The sequence below is a fragment of the Lissotriton helveticus genome, chromosome 1_1, assembly GCF_964261635.1.
Source record: "Lissotriton helveticus chromosome 1_1, aLisHel1.1, whole genome shotgun sequence".
In the NCBI taxonomy this organism is placed as follows: domain Eukaryota; kingdom Metazoa; phylum Chordata; class Amphibia; order Caudata; family Salamandridae; genus Lissotriton; species Lissotriton helveticus.
The window spans coordinates 1,350,474,307-1,350,496,442 of NC_136057.1; the positions used below are offsets into that span (position 1 = coordinate 1,350,474,307).

The 22,136-nt window shown below is 47.2% G+C and overlaps 1 protein-coding gene across 8 annotated transcripts in view; it reads left to right on the forward strand.

Moving 5' to 3' along the window:
- Window positions 1-705: 705 nt before the first annotated feature.
- XRCC6 (X-ray repair cross complementing 6) overlaps window positions 706-22,136 on the forward strand; it is a 227,184-nt gene continuing 205,753 nt past the window's right edge. For 2 of the 8 annotated variants that reach the window (XM_078683226.1, XM_078683253.1), the window contains exon 1: window positions 706-842. Coding sequence is in view for 2 of the 8 variants with exons in the window: in XM_078683246.1 (XP_078539372.1) it covers window positions 18,251-18,256 (6 nt within the window). In the remaining 6 variants the exon portion in view is untranslated. Of the gene's footprint in view, window positions 843-18,148; window positions 18,257-22,136 lie in introns of those variants that run through there. The other 6 variants (XM_078683262.1, XM_078683230.1, XM_078683271.1 and 3 more) reach the window with 6 other exon arrangements.

The following is a 22,136-nucleotide window of genomic DNA, read 5'->3' on the forward strand; positions in this document are numbered from 1 at the left end:
ATAGTTGCTGCTTGTTTATTTTATGCAGCTAATCACCATTGACAAAGCCAATAGCACTGGCTTGTTGTAGGTATGATGTTACTTGTTGTTATCATATATCTGGATGCAATGACAGAAACGCCAAAATACAAGTCAGACAGCACACTATGCTAAGCACAGATTTTTAATTGATGTGATTTTAAGCCACTCCCTTAATTACGTCGGCTATGCCCCTTTGAGAGTCCCCCCCCCCCCCCCCCCGCTTTTTTCATCCACCTTAAAGCCCTGCTCGTAGGCGAGACCTATTTGCTTTGCCAATGCTTTTAAAAAAAAAAAAAAAAAAAGATTGCCGAGGGTCCCGCAGCTTGCTTCCCCAACAAAAATGTTTTGCAAAAACCATAAGAAAACAAAATACGAATTGACAAAAGGCTGGCGGATAACCCCTGACCTATTGGCTCTGTCAGTGCTTGCTTTTTCCCCTTTGAAAAGTTTACAGGTATATTTTTAACATTCGTTTATCTAAGCGTTTGCAGTCCACGCCTCCATGCCCTTAACGGAATTAAAACTTCAGAATGTAAACCTAGAACATTTATATATATATATTTCCCGCAGTAAAAACGCCTTCCCAATTCAACATGGCCCCGACTGACAGACATAACACGATGTTATGGTTTAGTCAGTGAAACAGAGGAAGGACAATTTAACACGTGAACGGGCTGCCATTTTAACAACTATGTGGGCGGTAGCAAACCAGGAAGAGTAACACAATTTAGATTCGAAATAAACCGCAGGGCTTTCATGGGATGCTGAACATTTGGAGAAGTGAAAAGGGGGAGTAGTATTCACTGTGCGTTTTCTGTAAGGTACCTGCGTTTTATAATATCTAGTTGTGCTTTCTCCCTTGTGTTTATTTAATTCATATTTTTAATTCCGGTCCACGATTTGATGCCTACGCGTTAAGGGTTTCCTTTGCCATTACCACCTTGAGGGACTTTACACTTTCATTCTCCGTGCAGTTAATTTCCTTTTTCTTGCACAAGCGGCCTCAGGCGTTGAAAGACTTGATAACTTTCTTAGGTAACCGACTCGTTAGCAGATGTGAGTGGAAGTGGTGTCACGTTTCGAAAGCAGCTGCAGTCAGTGCTATTATTGGGAATCTTTAAGGGCACGTACTCACCATTTAGAGTCCCTGTTTGTTCTTGAAAAGGGCCGGCACTCTCCTATTAAATGTATGATAGAAGTGCAAGTATATTCTCTTTCAAATAAAGAAGTGCAGGTGCTCAGAACCTTCCAATTTAAAGCAATGGCTGCAGTACCAGTGCTACTTACAGCAACCAGCGGTGCCTAGTTCTAATCAGGCTTTCAGCAATCCTTGCTGTGTAAGGGCGAGGCAGGAGACAGACTAATGCAAACTCTAGTTTGTGCTTCCCACTTGTCACTATTTAGGTCTCGCCTGAGCCAGCGCATGAGCTGCTCTTCGAGACATTTAGTAAGTGGGGTTTTTGAAATGCTTCCACATGCTTTTGCTGGCTTAGCGCTGGCATGCACGCGCGTAGCCGCCAGCTTTCAGCGCCCGAGGCGCCATCTGGAACGCGATTACTTTCTCTTTTGCCACACTATTCGCGTGCATGCCGTTGGAAATGTGTGCGCAACCCTGCTTTCACTTTTTCCGTTGCGCAGATCCTCCACTCATTTCCCAACTAGACTGAAACCCCTTCATGCCTTCCTAAAGGATATCTGTTTCCCCCATAAGCTCGTCTCCCCCACAACAACCGCCTTCTCCCACTGTCTCACACTCGTGTTTCTTCTTCACGGGTGGGTACTTCGCCTTCACCGCCTTCTGATCCTCACTCAGGTTGTAGTGCAGCACATCCATGACTCTACACCTCGTTGCCCTGCCTCCCACATTTCTCACCAAAGTTTTGTGCCATCTAAGTGAACTCCCACTACTTTCGACTGGTCGCTCAGATCCCCCACTCATTTCCCAACTAGACTGAAACCCCTTCACAATGAATATCTGTTTCCTCCATAAGCTTGTCTCCCCCACAACAACCGCCTTCTCCTACTGTCTCACACTCGTGTTTCTTTGTCACAGGTGGGTACTTCGCAATCACCTACTTCTGATCCTCGCTCAGGTTATAGTACCGCTCATTCATGACTCCACACCTCGTTGCTGGCTTCGCTTCCGCCTTCCGGTCGCTATGGCAGCCTCCTCGCCTGCCTCATACCCAGTCATGTGACAGAGCTACCGGAGGTTTGACACAGCCCTCTATGAACTTTTAGACGTGGACGCGCCCATAATTTATGTTACAGAACTGTATCTATTGGGTGACGAGACGTCTCTGGTTTTCAGGTGTTGTGTAATATATGGTACACTACAGCGTAGAATTCGCGAATCTCACCCAGGACCGGCCTTTAGCGTGGGCGAGCTGGGGCCACACACAGTACGCCGATCTTCAGAGGCAGAGAGGAGCAGCCTGCAGCAGTGTCCATGTTGGCTGCAAAAAAAAGTGTGTTAAACACCCACACTGGCAACTATGTCCACATTTTGTCTCTTTATAGTCTCATCTTGTTTCTCACATTCCCTAGGCCGCACAAGTTCCAGGAGGCAGCTGTCTTCACTTCAAGAAGTTCCAGTGCGTGGCGGTTAGAAAGCAAATGAAAGGAGGTAGAGTATCTGGCAAATGGTGAAGGCACAGAAGGGGTGCAGTTCAGCTGGTGCCCATGCAGGGGTGTGCCACCTATGACTGGCATGTTCTCCTGCTGCTGACCCGCTGGATCCATCTGATCTAGCGTCCATCCTGTTGCCATAGTAACACCGCCCACTGTTTCATCTCATAACCCAAGGCAGTGTCTACCAGGGAATTGACTTGTTGTGCTCCCATTTTTCCCTTTCTGTATTGATACGTTGTTATGTTCTTTTAAGTTCTTCAAGCTGTTCCTGCTAATTAATATCTTTCCCTACATCCCAATTTGGCCGAAGCAGTACCAGGAGGTGCAGCAGTGGGCACTGTTTTCAGGCTTGATTTTGATTAAAGCATTTACAGTGCCCAGCCGCAGTAAGTCAGAAACTGTAAATCTGTCCAGAGAGGCAGACCTCAAGCTGCAAAGGAGGGCGGTCTAAAGAAAGCTGAAGGAGTAAAATGGGCGTTTTGTGTCCTCTATCATCCGGTCGGTGAATCTGTATTCTCTGTTAGTCAATAAACCCTATCCTCTTTCTGACAGTAGAGTGGGTTTTCTGCTCTAAGGATTGAAGCCTTCGTGTAATTAATTTCCGCCTGCTTTCTTTATACATCTGCATGGCGGGGGCCCCCTCAGTTTAGCATGCAGATAGATTTCTTATCGTCACCTCACCATTGGCGCCTCACTGGAAGGCTTCCTGGACTGCCAGTTCTTTTTCTGGGGGGAGGGGTGAAATTTGCAAAGTCTGCTTTCTTTCGACTCGTATTTATCGAGCACGGGGCCTCGCTCGCACTTCGACTTCCCATGTTTCTCTTTGTAGCATATTGGCTCCTTGTAGGGGGAGCCACATCCTGTTATGTTTGGTTGCTAGGTGGAGAAATGGTATACGGGTTTTCAGCAGTAATTTATTCACAGAGCTTAGGAAGCTGTCGTGTACTCCTGACAGTGAGCCGCAGCACTTTATCAGCACGCCTGTAAATCAGCCATGCCAGCAATGCTTGATCTCTCCCTGACCCTCTAATAATCTCCTTTTGTCTGTTTGATTCCTTCACGTTGCCAGGCGCCCTGTGTCCGCGAGCAGAGTGCCCTCTCTTTATCTCTGCTGGCCATCTTTTGGGGGCAGCAGGGCAGAAAAATCCCGTTCTCACTGAATGTGAGAGTTTGGTGGAAGAAGCAGCTTTACATCATGTCCTGGAGCAGGTTGCATCTAATAAATCAATGATAGCAGAATTGAATGCTCCATAAATACCTCAAACCGTATCTCTTACAAGAATGTAAGAGTAATTCATAGAAACAGAAAAAGTAACTTTGCCAGATAGAATTACAGCTATTACCCGAAGGAGACGTGCAGGCCTTTTCAATCGGTCTCTGTTAACTTCACCTTTGGTTTTCTGTTGGAAGATCAATATGCCACTACGAAATTAGTGGGTCCATGCTGGCATGTAGTGAGTGACAAGCTTTTGAATGCGTTCTGGAGTTGGGTTCACACTCGAAAGGCGTAGAAAATGATGCACAGACCTTGAACTTAATTTACATCTGTGGGAGCCAGTAGAGTTTCTGTGGCAGCAGGGATAACATAAGGAAATTATTTAAATTAGTGTGGTCTACCCTTGTGCATTTGCCTCGGTGATGAGTTCAGGTCTAGTTTGTAAAACGTTTGCAGTGCAAACTGTGCTTCTGGGCTCAACACCATAGCACTCACCCTTGCACAGAACTACCTGGTATTTTTTGGCAGTAGCACAATAAGTTCGTGTGGTGTTCAAGGGCACTTTATAGAGCACTTTACAGCATAGCATCTTGTGTTGCTGAGCTTATCCATATTGAAGGCATGGATGACAGTAGAAACAGCATAACTCGGCGCCACCACAGCATCGCTCTAAGCAACCACAGCATCAGTCAGCAGCACCACAGCATCAGTCAGCAGCACCACAGCATCAGTCAGCAGCACCACAGCATCACTCAGCGACACCACATCATCACTCAGGGCTACCACAGCATCACTCACCTTCACCACAGCATCACTCACCTTCACCACAGTATCACTCGGCACTACCACAGTATCACTCGGCACTACCACAGTATCACTCGGCACTACCACAGTATCACTCTGCACTACCACAGTATCACTCGGCACCACCACAGTATCACTCGGCACCACCACAGTATCACTCGGCACCACCACAGTATCACTCGGCACCACCACAGTATCACTCAGCACCACCACAGTATCACTCGGTACCGCCACAGCTTCGCTGCAGCACCACAGCATTAATCGCACTACCACAGCATCAGCCAGCACTACCACAGCATCACTCGGGGCCACCACAGCATCACTCAGGGCCACCACAGCATCACTCAGGGCCACCACAGCATCACTCAGGGCCACCACAGCATCACTCAGGGCCACCACAGCATCACTCAGGGCCACCACAGCATCACTCAGGGCCACCACAGCATCACTCAGGGCCAGTACAGGATCACTCAGCACGGTCACAGCATCAATCAGCACCACCACATTATCACTCTGCACCACCACATTATCACTCTGCACCACCACAGCATCACTCAGGGCCACCGCAGGATCACTCACCCTCAGCACAGCATCACTTAGCACCACCACAGCATCACTATGCGCCACCACAGCATCACTATGCGCCACCACAGCATCACTATGCGCCACCACAGCATCACTATGCGCCACCACAGCATCACTATGCGCCACCACAGCATCACTATGCGCCACCACAGCATCACTTTGCGCCACCACAGCATCACTTTGCGCCACCACATCACTTGGCACCAACACAGGATCACTCAGTACCACCACAGCATCACTCAGTACCACCACAGCATCACTATGCGCCACCACTGCATCACTCAGTGCCACCACAAGATCACTCAGTGCCACCACAACATCACTCAGCGCCACCACAGCATCACTCAGCACCACCACAGCATCACTCAACGGCACCACAGCATAACTCCGGGTCAGCACAGCATCACTCGACACCACAGCATCACTCAGTGCTTCCTACACTTTTTAATTACAACTTCTCAGCATGCTGCACAGCAGCCACACTTCTCTACAGCACAGCTTAGAAACATTGCCAAAGTTAATAGCTCTACCTAAACACTTATAAGGCCCCCAATGCATAGCCAGTAGGTCTCGCCTTTGGGACATTATAAATGTTTAGTCATCCAGCACAATATCCTAGATTAGACAACATCAAGTGTTGCATGGCTATTCACTTATAAGGTCCCAAAAGCGAGACCTATTGGCTATGCCAATGCTTGTTTGGCTTTACTTTTCAGCTAAGGCGGGGGAATGTCGCCCCACTGCTTTTAAGCAGTGTAACTAAAGAAACTATAAAATGATAATAACTCAATGTTATTATCATTTTATTTGTTCCTGCTGCTTTGTCAGTGGGGCTGCTCTGCTCTCAGAGCAGGACAGGGGAGGAGGGGTGGTTTGCCCACTCCAAGTGCACATGAGGCTTTGACTTTGTATGTTATCCACGCAGGATGCACTACAGCCTGAGAGTAGAACATGCCCAGGTCCCCTCTGAGTGCCAAACCACGACGCTCAGACAAACGCTGCATTGCAGCGTTGTGATTGGTCAGGTGAGCCTGGGTGCTTACTGTTCCAGCTCGAGTTTGATGTGGAGGAGAGACCCGGCGAAAAGATAAGTTTTAATTTTTTTACATTGCCCCCCGATCCGTGCGGGCCACAACTGTTTACTTTTTGCCCTAAACCCATGAATTTGTGCGGTTATATGTTGAGTACTTACTTTGGGAACCCCTATATTGATGGCCAATGTTGGAGGTGGGAAGGAGGAGGAGTTGCGATGGGCGAAGCTTAAAAAGCAGAGCCTGACTGTTAACTTGTACTTTTAGAGAATGTTCAACATCCAATCAGCAATTCTGTCAAACCAGAGCAACATCCTTAACTCTGCCTCTTCTTTGCTGCTAGGCAGCCATTTAACCCCTTGGCTGCTGCGTTAATTCCGCCGCAGCGCTAGGGGGGAGGGGGGGGCGCGCGGCGCTGCCATGCTCGTGATGGAACCACTCCGTCACGTGCCTCGGGCGCACTGTGCTTGTGACGGAGTGGTTCCGTCACGGCCCCACCCGCTCAATGGAATGCTCAGCGCAGGCGCGAAATCGCTGCCGCGCAGGTGTGGCGGCCGGGCCGTGACGGAACTCGTCCGAGGCTGGTGACGGAGTGGTTCCGTCACCAGCACCCAACGGGTTAAGTATTGCCTCACTCTATTTAATATTGTATTTTTGCAGAATATTTTAATTTTTTTTATTTTGTTGCTTTAACTGGTTTTGTTAGGATTGTTTTTTTTTTATATATATACCGTCCATGTGGACTGCTTGTTGGCGGCAGTCTTGCTTTAGTTGTCCCCGGCAGGGGAGCACCATACTGCATGCGGTGCTGCCAGTTTATGATTCTTCTTCAAGCGGCAGACGCGGGCAGTAGTATGTGTGATCTCTGCATTCACCCCGGTCCTTCACTGATACTGCAACGGTTGCTTACCTTGTTGGCAATGCTCCTGCGCTCAACAAAGCCTGATGCGGCTGCTCTCTGCCAGCTCCTCCTGCTCCTCTCTTCACGGGCCTCGTCGAGCGTGCTCTTCAACAGGACCTATGCGTCGTGGCCAAGCCTGCAAGACCTCCCACTGGGCCGTTCCTCTGGTGGAGGCAGGCATTTCTTTCAGGTAATGAGACGCTCTCCAGTGGGGCTGTAAAAATGTTAAACTTATACATCTTCAAAGGCAGCAATAATATTTGAAGACAGACTATATAGCCTGTGGGTGATACTTTTTCCCCCTTGTTACACCTTTCCTTATTCCTTGATGCTCCAACCAACCCTTTTGTTCTATTAATTCATACATACTTAACCTTGTATTTAGGATTTTAGTGTTGCACACCCGTTTAATTTTCTGTGTATTGGTGTGTTTTTAGACCGAGGGTATATTTGTGACCTTGCCAGGGTTCACCCTCCTTTCATTAGAAGGCTTGCCTTGAGCAGTAACAAGTTGCCCTCTATATCTACAGAGCGTTTGACTTTTGGGGACTTACATTATTTGAGACTGCTCATTGTTTCAGCCCAGTCCTACTGACTTGTCTGTTGATTTGATACAAGGGAATGTTGCCAATTACATTTTGGGTCCTAACAAAGAGTTTGTATCCCAAGCCGTGCAAAAGTATGTCCACAGGACCATAGCAAAGTCGTTGGGACCTTTGGTGGAACAGCTTCAAACCTTCTTTCAATGTATGCCTCGGTCAACGCCTCAAAGTGCCTCCAAAGCTACTCCACTGAAGGTGTCGTCCAAGACGGATGCCCTGAAACTACTTAAATTGGCCTACTTGGCTTTTATGGCGGCCTTTCTAGAGGGATGTTTTTGAGGACGATGTCGCAGATAGTCTGGTGTTTATACAGGATTTAGAACATCCAGAGTGTGATTTGGAAGTTTCAAATGAAGACTATCGGTCTTAGTTACCTGCCCCTAAGAAAAGGAGTTTGGATTCTTCGGCCGACAAACTCCTTCTGGCTCCTCTTTGTTCCCCTTGTTGCAGGATACCTTTGATCCCGACGATATAGTGCATCCACTCTCCATAGAGTGGATGCTTTCTCCTAAGCCTGCCACCTTCACTCGGAGTGTCTCAGGTCTTCCTTAGCAGGCAAGGTGACTTTGACCAATGACATTGACCTTAACCTGTCAACCTTCCTTGGTAGATTTGTCAAAGACCCCAAGAATGGGATTGATCGTTCATGGAAAGCTTGCCAGGACAAGCTCTAGGATAATTGGGGTCCTTTGGCGAAAATCTTAGACATGGCCTTCCTGGCATAAGACCAAGGTACGCCTATCAATGGGATGTATTAGCTGGTTGGGCCCAACGAGCAGTTTGTTTTTTGGGCAATAATAATTGTTTGTCTTCCAGAACGCCATTACTCTTCCTCCTTCACATGGACCCTAAACTCTCTGAATTTGCTGCAAATGAGGCCGGTCCCTCAACCGAGGGTCTGTTTTTGCAACCCTTTAGTAAAGGAGGTTGCGAAATTTGTGAATACTTTCACTTTCCTGGATAAAGCGCAAGCAGCATAAAAAAAGGTATTCCAATTTCACCTTTTTACCCCTGCTGGTCGAGGCCAAGGCTGCTCCACCAGCCGCTCTGAATAGCCAGCCTCCTCATTTCAAAGACAGCACAAACAAGAATTTCTGGGATGGAATGGCTTCCTCCCCTTATCCATGTTATAGAGTGTCCCTTCACATCACGCACAGACTGCAAAGGTGATTCTGATTTCACACCTTTGGAAAACCCAGTGTTGGTTTCCAACTCTGTTGGTATTCTTTTGTGAGTGCCCTATCCTACTTCTTTGGTTACCAGCTTCCTGCTGGACCCCCTCGGATGACAACATCCCATGGTCATGACTCAACAATTGAGACTAGTGCCTTGGAGACCTTCTGGAGGCACTGGCAAATGCCAGGACTTTCAAATAGGCTCTCAACCTCATTTACAAAGCCTGGTTGGATTCCACACATAAACAATATTACGCAGTAGGGAAACAATGGTCTGGCTGGTGGTGAAATGGAGTTTTGATCCTGTTTCAGCAGATGGGATTCATGTCCCCATTTTGTTTGGCTTATCTGGCCTCAGGTGGCCTTTCTTACCGTACCATTAATTCTTACAGATCGGTTCTTTCTGCAGTTCACCTTCCTGTTGCCAACAAACCAGTGGCGGAACACCTGCTGGTGTCTAAGCTTCTTAGAGGAGTACATTTTTCTGTAGCTCCTCAACCAAAATATTTGTGTCTTTGGGATGTCCCCATCATACTTCAATTTCTTCAGTCTAGGCCTGACAACTCTCTTTTATCCAGGAAACAACTCTCCACGAAATTAACGCTGTTATTGTGACTCGTCTCTTGCAAATGGGTCTCTGATGTTCAAGTGCTTAATCTCTCATGCAGATCTTTCACACCTGAGGATGTTTCATTCCTGATATCCAAACGTGCTTAGCCTGCAGCGAGGCGAATGGTATTCCCAGCTCTTCCAACTGACAGAAACATCTGTGTAGTTAATTGTTTATGGGAATATGAGTCTGCTACGGCTCCTTTACTTACCCCTCCCCCCGATGATCCATACTGATCTTTTTGTTGGGGCCCCATGGTCCGGTGTGGTTTCCTACTTGGTAACACTGGTTGAAATGGCTTCTTTCCAAAGCGGAAATCAACACTTCTGTTTTTGACGCTCACTCGGTCTGGGAAGCCATTGCGCCCAAGTCTTTTGCAGTGAGAGCTCGATTGGAAGAGATTATCCACATGAAGGATTGGGCGTCGGATTCCACGTTTAAAGATTCTATCATAATCCAGTAAGTTATCCTTTTTCTATGGTGGTTGATAAGCTTTAAACTTGCATAATCTGAAGTCTCCTATCCTGGCATAGAATCGAAAATTTTATAACATTCATGAACAAGGGTTTTTCATTCTAATAAGGATGGGGAGACGAAGATTATCTCGCCTGTTACTTGTATTATAGATTTCTTTTGACCTTGTTGATGTTAGTGATATAGTTGCTCATGTTGTTCTCATGAGGATGTAATTTTACCCACCCGCTTGTATAGCAGATATCTAGGTTTTCTTGTCTTCAGTTTCAGATCAAAAGTAAGAATGATGTTGAGATTTTTGATAAGCAATTCAAGGTTTTCTCACAGCAGAAGAGGCAGAGCTAAGGATGTTGCTCTGGTTTATACATTGACAGGATTGCCGACTGGATGTTGGCCATTCTCTCTGGCATGGCATGTTTGGTTAACTTGGATCTCTGGTATATGTAGTTTTGCATACATCTCTGTTTTTTTCCGATTTATATGGTTATTCATGTCTGCTGTTGTAAAACAAAGCAAGGAAGAGATTGCATATTATTCGCTTTTGTGTCCTTAATAGAATCGAACATTCTTGTTCATAGATGTTATCAGATTTTTGCACACCGTACAAGGTTTAAGACTCTTGTAACAATGTTGACGTATGATAATAGTAGTACTAATAGTAGTAACTCTGGTTGTTAATGCAGTAATGGGAAAGTTCTGTGTTTTGTCCAATCACAGTTTGACTCATAAAGTAGGATAGAGGGTTAATGTGCCTGCTGCTAAATACATAGTGTAGCAAGCAGAACATAGATTTGAATTTATGTAGACAGGTAAGTGGGCTACTGCTTTTGACACCTAGGTCAATTTATTTTCTTTCAGTCCATAAGTTGTAGTCCTTCTAATATAGCACAGTGATCTATTTACGACATCAAGGAGCTGCATGCAACTTGTAAGACATGGATTTAGATCTTGATTGTGTTTTTTTTTCTCAATGTGTTGTTAACCTAGGATTGAAAAGATGGGAATTAAAGTCTTGTTAGTACAGACAACCCCAATCACTGTTAGGTTTTATATCCTAACTTTATGTTCACTCTTAACATATAATGCCTACAAGTATGTGGTTCCTATGCCTTACAACCTGCCTTATCTTAAGTAACATTTTCTGTATGTTGATTTGCCCACTTGTATGATTTATGACTCTATGAGTGATATGAAGCGCTCTGAGTCCCTACACTAGGATGAGCCGACCTATAGAAGAACTAAAAAATAAAAAGGGTAGGTTCCATTTAAAGCATTATTAGTGTAATTACTCATACACACAGATACATTTTGCATTCTTAAAGTGCATGCACATTTCTTACATAGTGGGGGTTGAACAAAGTCAAAAACCTGCCTCCAACATAGTTTGCCTTAAAGTACTTGTGAAGTGATAAGCTATATGCATGTTTCCTTCCTTTGAATTGTCATTTTCGTGTTAGGCTCCAGATGGCTCCCAGCCAGAATGATACTTGAACAAAACAAGGGGTGATGGTAATTTAAATCAAGGCGATACCAAAGGGGATGATGGACGGAGCGCTTGAGCCAATCAAACACTCACCCCCAGTCAACTGATCTGGGTTTAATCCATCATCACTCTTTTGCTCACTCCACCACCCCAGTTCAGACATGGCCATATGCAAGTCAGTTTGACCCTGTGCCTCATGGGAACAGTCCAGCCCGGACTGCCAAGCCATGTCTTCCCTGGACCGGAAACAAGCATCCTGGGACTGGTTTCTGGCGGTCCCAGGAGGCTTGTTTTAGGTCCGGGGAAGACATGACTTGGCAATTTGGGCAGAACTGTTCCCATGAGGCACAGGGTCAGGCCGATTTGCATATGGCCATGTGTGAGAAAGTGGCTCTATATATACTGGACCAAAGTAAGGTACAGTGTGTATAGAGACCACCAACCCCAGAGGTATAACAGAGGGTAAAGTCAGGGCTGACCTTACTCTCAAAAGTGGTAGCTTGGTCGAGCAGTAAGGCAGTACCAGAGGACAGTGTAAAGCATTTGTTGTACACACTCAGTCAGCAAAAGGTTTCACACACTCAAGGACTGAACTCCAGGCCAATTGTTTTTATATCAAAAGATATAGTTGTTTTATTTTTAGAACCAACCGGTATCAAAAAATATACTTTTGTCAATTATGAGTGATCTCAAGTAATTACTTTGCAGAAAGGAAATATCTTTGTAAACACAACAGGTACATGAGGTTGCAGTAGGCAACACAAATCTAAACACAATCTAACATTGAGCTCAATGGGTTTTTCTTCATAAATGCAGCTGATTACATTATCGATTACTTTTGTAACTCCAGGACTGTATCCTAGATTCAGTCCTGGGGTCTAAGCTGAAAACAGTTTAGTAAAAAGTTTTAGTTATTGCAATGATTTTTAAAGAATAAAAAGGTATTTTAAAAGTTCACACTTAGAAACTTTTCAGTGAAAATCTAGCAATGTTATCCAATGGGAGAAAATTCAGGTTACAGGTAGAGTACGTTCCCGTTACTTTGGTAATCCAGTAATGGGCTCCTAGGTCCAGCACTGGGGTCTCTACTTAAGACAGGTAAGTAATTACGTTTCAGTAGTAGGTACGAATTTTAAGGAATATTTCAAGTTTTCAAAAGTAGACAGAAGAAATTTCATAGAAAAGCAGACAATGGATTCCTATAGAGAAAATACAAGTTACTAGTAAACCCGGTTAGGATTACTTTTGCGGTTCAATACTGGGCTACAAGGTACAGTTCTGGCTTCTCTCCTGATCACAGGTGAGTACTTCGGAATTCGGTATTCGGCTGATTTTATAGGAATATTTTAGAGTTTCAAAACTTCACACTTCAAAGATTTTTCGAGTCATACCAGTCAATCAATCAATCAATCACAAAATTTGTAAAGCGCGCTACTCGCCCGTGAGGGTCTCAAGGCGCTGAGGAGGGGGGGGAACGCTACTGCTCGAACAGCCAGGTCTTGAGTTGTTTCCTGAAGGAGAGCTGGTCCTGGATCAGCCGAAGGTGGGTGGGGAGGGAGTTCCATGTCTTGGCCGCCAGTCAATGTTATCCTATGGCAGGAAAGTGAGTTATCGGTTTCCAGGTGAGTAGTCGACTGGTGGAGTTAAGGTTCTGGGCCTAGACTCAGGGGTCCTCCAGGGTCAGGTAGGTACAGTTGGTACACCCTCAGTGGCACAGGGGAAGCCGGGTGCAGAGGTAATTAGGCCCATTGTTATCCGAAGGAGGGGAGGGGGCCTTCGATTGGTGGCTGCAAGCAAGCAACGCGGCTGTGGAAGCTGAGCTCCTGGTCACTTACTCAGGGCAAGTGGGGAAGTAGAGAAGGGTAGTGGTTTCACTTCCAGCGACACTCGAGCGGCTGGGTGCAGGGTACTTTTGAGCCGTCGGGCGCCCAATGTTATTCAATGGAAAAGGGAACAAAGGCTGCAGACTCGGGGACGGTGATTCTTCAGGTGCGACCACCACTTCGAGAGGTAAGTTGGGATCTTGGAGAAGAGGTAGGTACCCTAAAGGAAGGCACAGGGGGCTGCAGTGAGCCGGGTGCAGGGGTGTCTTTTGGTGTCGGGGAATCTTACCCTCGGCTGGTGGCGGTTGGGGGGGTCTCTGGTTCTGAGGCTGCAGGCGTCGTCTGGTTCGTCGAGGAGGGTCTTTGGGCACTGGACTTCGGATCCCAGTCGCCGGGGGGGTCCTCCTCGTGGTCTTGATTCACTCGGGCACGGGCTCAGCTCGGCGGGTGCAGAGTGGGCTGGATTAGCGGTTCCTAAGTGGCACCATGGATGTTGCTGTTGGAGCAGACCCTCTGCTCATGGGAGTCCCAGTCTCTAAGAGGGTCAAGGAAGGCAGGTCCTCCGGGGTTCTCGAGGTTGCTGCCCGCAGGAGTTGCCGGGGTTAAGCAGGAGCAGGGTCATGGATCAACAGGCCGGTAGGGCTGGGGCCAAGTCAGTTGTAGTCGTCCTTTTGTTAGCAGCTGCACGCCAGGTCGTCCTTCTTCTTGTCAAAACGGGATCTTGGAAAGGAAGGTTTAGGGAGCCCCTAAATAATTAATTTAGGGGCGTTGCAGGTAGGGCAGGGACCAATAGGTCCCTGTCCTGGGATGGGTACACCCCCTAGTCTACTCCTCTCCTGTGGGAGGGGGGCAGGAACCTAGCTGTGATTGGGCAGGGCTCCCCATCTTCAAGATGGCGTGAGCCCGGGGACGTGCTTCACCTCGCCTCTCCCACCTGAGGGGTGGGGTTGGCACAGGCTGGCACACCCCCCTTTCAGACGTAGGGTTTCCCGCCAGAGTGGGGATCGGAACTGGTGGGGGCCAGTTGCTGGGTACAGCAAATGGTCTGGAGATGCTCTGAGGCGGAAGGCCTTTGAAGCTTCGCCCTGCTCATCCTGGGGGGAGGAGACCTAGCACCTTGCACAGGATGTGCATTGTTGCAGGCCCAGGAGAGCGGGGGGCTCTCCACACAGGGGTCCAGCAACATGTCTGCTGTGTGGCAGCCTAGGCAGCCTCTCAGTCCAGACATGGATTGTAGGTTAGGTACCAGGGGGCATCTCTAAGATGCCCTCTGGTGCATCTTACATTAAACCTCAAACTGGCATCAGTGCAGGTTTAATGTGCTGAGCAGTTTGATACCAAACTTCTCAGTCTTCAGTGAAGCCATCATGGTGCTGTGGAGTTCGTAATGACGGCCTCCCAGCACCATATACTCTTAAATGGCAGCACTGCACTTACAGTGCCCAGGAATGGCCCTGGGTACTGTAGGGGCACAGGGCTCATACACCTGTTCCCACACCACTGGCATAGGGCACCCAGCTAGAGGGGTGACTGATGTATGCCAGGGCAGTGGGATTGTGGGCATGGCACACAGTGATGGGTGCCATGTCGACTCTCATTTTAGTTCTGTACTTAGACACTCAGCCTGCAAAGGCAGTGTGTGGGTGTCAGGGTACAGGGCCCCTAAGGGTGGCACAATAAGTGCTGCAGCCCTTTGGGGTCTTCTCTGGTCACCATGCCCTGGGTACTTATGGTACCATTTACTAGGGGCTGATAGGTGGCCAGAGAGGCCAATTGGGTTTTGTTTCAGCACAGCTTTTAGGGAAGGAACACAGGCCCTGGGCACCTGGTTGGCAGGAGCCCAGGGCACACTCAGTCAAAGCACATCAGCAGTTCAGCAAAATGTGGGGGCAATTTTAGCACTGAGACGGCCCTTATTGAGGTTGCTGAGTCGATAAGGTGGTCCTTAGATTCAGGAGCATCAGCTATGCTGGTGCTCCTGGATCTATCAGCTGCATTTTATACGGTGGATCACAGCAGACTGCTGCTGCGGCTGAAGGACATAGGCCTAGGAGACAAGGCACTGAGCTGGCTCCACTCCTACCTCACAGATCGGTCCCAGAAAGTGGCACTGGGCACCTTCTCTTCTAAACCCAAACGCCTCTGGTGTGGTGTCCCGCAGTGTTCGGCACTTAGCCCCCTGCTGTTTAATGTCTATCTGGCCCCACTTTTCACTCTGATAGCCAAATGGGGGGTCAAGGCAATTTCGTATGCTGATGACACGCAATTGGTCTTCCCCTATCACGACACGTCGGAGGCAGCCTTTAGTAAAATCAGGGGCTGCCTTCGAGACGTGGCTAGCTGGATGAATGCAAATAAACTAAAAATGAATGCTAGTAAAACGGAGGTGTTATTCTTTGGAAAACGTAAACATCCCCCCCCCGGACCTGTGGTGGCCGCCTGAAATGGGCCCAGCCCCATCTCCCGGAGCTCATGCAAAAAATCTGGGAGTAACATGGGATGAGAATCTCTCCTTCTTGCCGCACATACAACAGCTTACTGCCGGTTGCCTGCATAAACTTAAAAATCTTCGAAAATTCCTACCTCTTCTACCAGTTGAATGTCGCAAAATGGTTGTTCATGCAACAATTACATCTCGACTAGACTACTCAAATGGCCTTTACCTGGGTCTGCCCAAATATCTGGTGCAACGCCTACAGATCGTGCAGAATGCGGCTGCGAGACTGATAAAATGTATCCCCTTTAGGCATCATGTCTCTCCGCATCTGCACGAGCTACATTGGCTCCCAGTGGTAAGCAGAATTAAATTCAAGGTGCTAACGTTGGCGTTCAGAGCGCTAAAAGGTACTTGCCCCAACTATTTAAAAATGCGATTCCCCCGTTATCACCAAGAGCGACAGCTGCGATCTAACTCCATGCATAAGCTTACTATCCCGCGTGTGAGGAAAGCTAGACTTGGAGGCAGGTCCTTTTCGGCTGGCACAGCGAAACTCTGGAACACCTTGCCCTCTGCCATCCAATCTGCCACTACAGAAGCTAGTTTTAGGAAGCTCCTAAAAACTTGGCTTTTTGTGCAATAATACCTGAATTTCCTTCTGGCTACTCGCTCGCTGCTGAAAGACTCATTAGCGCCGGGACACCTCACCTAGAGGTAGCTGTTCGCGCTTTACAAGCTTCCGTATTATTATTATACCAATGCAAGAAAGATGGCACTTTCTCACACCATGTCTGAACTGGGGTGGTGGAGTGAGCTAAAGAATGATGATGGATTAAACCCAGATCAGTTGACTGGGGGTGAGTGCTTGCAATGTTCAACACTCCGCCCATCATCCCCTTTAGTTTTGCTTTGTTCGCCCTAAGTTGGCATGGCATGCCCATACGTGGGTCCCTAGCTCACTTTGCCACTGGATTCAAGATAGCCTTGCTGATGATGGCTGATTAGCCAGACTCTGGTCCCAGGATGCTTGTTTCCAGTCCGGGGAAGACATGGCTTGGCAGTTCGGACTGGACTGTTCCCATGAGGCACAGGGTCAGACTGATTTGCATATGGCCATGTCTGAACTGGGGTGGCGAAGTGAGCTAAAGAATGATGATGGATTAAACCCAGATCAGGTGACTGGGGGTGATTGCTTGCAATGTTCAACACTCCGTCCATCATCCCCTTTGGTTTTGCTTTGTTCGCCCTAAATTAGCAGGGTTTTCCCAGACGTGGATCCCTTGCTCGCTTTGCCACTGGATTAAAGCTGGCCTGGCTGATGACGGCTGATTAGCCAGAAACCGGTCCCAGGATGCTTTTGTCCGGTCCGGGGAAGACATGGCTTGGCAGTTCGGGCTGGACTGTTCTCATGAAGCTCAGGATCAGACTGATTTGCATATGGCCATGTCTGAACTGGGGTGGCGGAGTGAGCTAAAGAATGAGGGTGGATTCAACCTAGATCAGTTTACTGGGGGTGAGTGCTTGCAATGTTCAACACTCCGTCCATCATCCCCTTTGGTTTTGCTTGGCAATTTAAATCAGGCCTTTGTTGTGCCCAGGTAGAAGTGAAAATAAGAAAGCCCACTCACTGTTTGCAGGTTGCCACAATGAACGGAATACAGACAACGTATGGGCCCTGCTGAGTTGTCCTGGAAAATGACACCAAGACAGATTACGCATATTTCCCTGGATTGGCTGGATCCCACATCCAGCCCAGAGATAGCTGCCGGTGCAGGGATCATGCGTGATCGCCCTACTTTCCAGCACTGAGTGTTAATAATGTCAGACAATTTGATATTTAATAAAGCGTTGAGGAGGGAGAACTTTACAAACAAATAATATAGTTCAACAGGTTTTATTCAGCATTTGTCTTCCTTTTTGAATAGCTGTCATAATGTGCTCTCTGCCTTTAATGGCTCATTGCAAGGGCCTATTGTGCAAATTGTTGATCATACCATACTATGCACAGAGGTATTTTTTTACACACAACACATGACCACTTTTTGATATTAAGCGACTGTAGTGTAATTTGAACTATCAGTCTTAAACCTCTGTCTGAACTGTTGGATTAAACATCTGACAAATTTAACTTGCGCACACACTTTAATATGTGATCAAAAGACCTGATAAATATTAGGACCATGTGCAAGTGTTAGCATCTTTAGCAGCTTGACATAACTTCCTTTTTCTAACATCATAGTGAAAAATATAAACATCATGTGTATTATTTTAGTTCTTTACATTTGGCTACTAGAAATGTAAAAGACTGACACCAAATAACCATGGAAAACCACTTGTGCTAAAGCTATATCACAGGCTTCACAGCAAATGAAGACTCAATGATGTGAGCAACCCTGCAGCTTGGAAGGCAAAGGCTACCAGCAAGCCCCCTACACATCTGGCCAGCCTGTAACCCACATGAAGGTCAGTTTAAATCAATTCTAATTTGACAAAAGGCACCGTAAGCTTCCCCGTGATCTTTGTTTTTCCCTCATTTTTGGCTAAATGAAAAAATATTCTGTTAAGAAGGAATCCAAGGGAAGGGTGGATGAGAAATTGCTGCTTTGTTCTAGAGGTAGATCGGAGGTGACAGGGGCTTAATATGGGTCAACTGGGCTTATAAATCTCCTGTTCCTTCCCACCAAAGATCTTGTCATTGGGTGTGCTGATGTAGTCTAAACCTTCTCTTCTGGAGAGATACCAAGAGAAATAAGCCCCAAAGATGTGGCAACTGGACCATGCAGGCAAAACCTTGCAATCAGTCTCCTCCTGGGGTTAAGGAACGATATTGACCTGTTTGTTCATACCATTGGTGCAACTAAGACCCTCATCTTGTTAATCGCAGGTACAGGCCACAAGACTGCACATGTGGAGCAAATTCTTACTTTATTTGCTCTAGCAAGCAGAATTCTGCTAAATAAAAATCTGGGGCAGGCTAAAGTTCTATTCTGGTGTCTAGCTCTACAGCAGCAGGGCCACACATGAGGGAAAATAGCACATGATGGAGTAGTACAACTACTGAGTCAAAAGTGGTAGAGGGTGACCAATCTTTCGAAGCAGCAAGACGGGGGACTTAATTAAAGGAAGGGACTCTAAAGATAGCTGACGTGACCATTAAATCATAGACCAAGGAGGCAACCACTGGGTGGAATGGTCAAGCGACCAATCCAAATAACACCATCACTGATTGCTAAGTCAAAGGGAAAAGGAACCAACCAGTGAGCTGAAGAGCAAAATTACTAACTTCAGGCTCAAAATTGACTAAAGAATTTTTTTATATCTCAAGGGGAATAGCTATGAGATTATTAAATTTTACCAAGGAATGCTCCAAGCACAGTGAGGATCTGCTGTCACTCTTTGTTGAAACACACTTCATTTCTGTGACATAACTGCACGTTAACACAATGTGAAACCTGGCACTATCAACCAGTCTTGACTTTTTTAGCCAGCAATGCTTTACATTTGTGGACTTGGCCTTTTGCTTTTAACATTTACACTCAAATATACAAGCGTGCAGTGTGTTCGTCATAGTGAAGGAACTTTACATCTACCACCGAAATCCATTTGTGTGCATGAGGCACCTGTTCAAATTACCATTCACATGCTTCTGAGCAAGTGTAGGAAGGTAGGATCCTTCTGCATGGTTACCCCCACTTTTTACCTGGTGTTGCTATGTTTTTCTGACTAGTCTGATTCGGATCCTACTAATCAGGACCCCAGTCTCTGTGCTTCTTCCTTAAATTGGACATGGTGAGTATTTAGGTACACTCTAGATTGGCTACTGGTGTACCATTGTAAGTCCCTAGTATACGCTACTAAGGTGCCCAGGTTATATGTGCACCAGAGGTCTCCCATGGGCTGAAGCATGTATTATACCACCCGTAAGAAACCACTCAAATTGTGACTACAGGCATGCCATTGCAGCCTGTGAAAGCTGGTGATAGCACCACTTACGACATATATAAGATTCCTTATATCTGTGGTCACTGCACTTAAAACCTGTAAGTCACTCCTTAGGCAGGTCTTTCAATCCTACAGGCAGGGTGCTCGATTGTAAGAGTGAGGGTGCCCCTGCAAAAGCAGAACACCTCTACAACCTTCGGAGTCCATTTTCTCGGCTTGTAAGTACATTAGACATTAAGATACTGTTGAAAGTTGGGCTGAAACCGTCAACATTATCGGCGCCCTCTTGCTCTCCTTAAACCTTTTGTGCGCGTAAAACAAGCCGCCATTTTGGGCACCATGGCTTCCCTGCTCCCGCCGAGAGCCAGCGCGCCTCTCTCTCCCTCCTAGCTTCGCTGGCAACCCCCTGCTTGCACCTGCCTTGAGTCATAAACCCCTCTTCGGCGCTGCTCTGCCCCGGGCCCTCATCCTGTTCCCAGCGCGACACCTCCCTGCTCCCCTCTCATGATCTCCGGACCTTTGATGCAAACCCCTTTTCCCCGTGTGCCCGTTTGTCTTCCCCGTTCCCAGGCCGACACCCAGCTCTGCCGATACCAATCCCTTGCCCCTCCCCGTACAATAGAAAGCTTCCCTCCTCAAAGGACCCCCTGAGATGATCAAAACCCCCCCCATCCCACGAGATCCGATCGAACCCCACACACTCCGTGAATCAGCGGAATATCCAGCTGCGCGATGATCACCACCTGTTGTGAACGGGGCGGGGACTTCCACTGTAACCTTGCGTGGGAACGGGCTGGGAAAGGGGGGATTCTGAGGATGTCTTTCCGTACATCAAAGTATCGACGAGAATGTGTTACATGCAATAAACAGATAAACGTGTGTATAAGAGGCCAGGCCTCAGGGATGCAGTTAGAGCACCTCAGAACGATACCTTCTGTCCGTTTCGTTGTGTTCTCCTCCGGAGAAAATAAAAACCTTGTTTCCTGCCTTCCAGTCTCCAGCGCCTGCCTCTTCAATAGTTTAACTTCTTTGTGGGTTCAAGAGGCGACACCGCCGGGCAAATACTTAAGGATCTTATATTCTGGTTGGTAGTGCCCCCCAGTTGTATTTTTCCACAATTGGCGTCCCAAGCGTGGGGCCCATCAGCGACCCATGGATCCAGTGGGAGAGGTCCTGACGACAAAGTGAACGACTGCAACGATCGGGAACGCGTCTGTCCGATAGACCCTCGTCTGACAGCCGATCATCCGAACTTCACTGGTTCCGAACAGACCTCTCTCGAGTGATCTACGGTCCTGACTGGGAACCATCAGGAGTGCCGCGAGGATAACGAAGAAGAGAGGACGATCGGGCGCTGGATTCGGAAGACAGGAAACTGTCCATGCGGTCCGGGTAAGGTCGTGTAACCACGACAAGTCGCGAAATATTTGCTTGATTGCTTGTTTGTTTAAAAATACTAGTATTGCTCTTTTTATTTATTTGGAGATTCACTGTCTGCAAACGGAGAAACAACGGGCTCTCTCTTTGCAAGCAGTGGAGGATAGGTAGGGCAGCAGCCGTGCTTATTTTTCTCCCCCACTCAATAATCACTTGAAACTGAACTGTTGTTCCCAAACTATTGTTTCCTGGAGATTCCCTGTCTGCAAACAGGGAAGAGACCACCCTTTTTGCAGATAGTGAAAAAGGTAGGTAACGCAGATCTTTGCGGACCTACTCATTCTCCCCATTGTTATTTATTGGTCTTTTTGTTATTTTGATCTATGAGGGATTCACTGTCTGCAAACGGAGAAACAACGGTCTCTCTCTTTGCAAGCAGTGGAGGATAGGTAGGGCAGCAGCCGTGCTTATTTTTCTCCCCCACCCAATAATCACTTGAAACTGAACTATTGTTCGCAAAACTATTGTTTCCTGGAGATTCCCTGTCTGCAAACAGGGAAGAGACCACCCTTTTTGCAGATAGTGAAAAAGGTAGGTAACGCAGATCTTTGCGGACCTACTCATTCTCCCCATTGTTATTTATTGGTCTTTTGTTATCTTGATCCATGAGGTATTCACTGCCTGCAAACAACGTAGAATAGAAATATTCTGTCCAGTCTTTGCACCTAGTGATAAGATAGGCAGTGCTGACTTTTTAGTCCCTCGTTACGAGCCGTCATGTCTGTCTTCTCCCCACTGATTAGTAGCCTGTTTAGCCCGGACCGCCTATTAGAGATGGACCATCCAGCCCCACTGGAAGGCACCCCTAATAAGGACATGTTCATGAAGCATGGATTGACCGCTATAGCCTATAGTAAACTATGGCATAAATATACAAAGAGGGGTCAAGAAAGTCAATGGCCCCTGATAGGATCCTTCGATGATGATAAAATAAAAACGCTAGAAACTGCCCTGGGTAAAAACA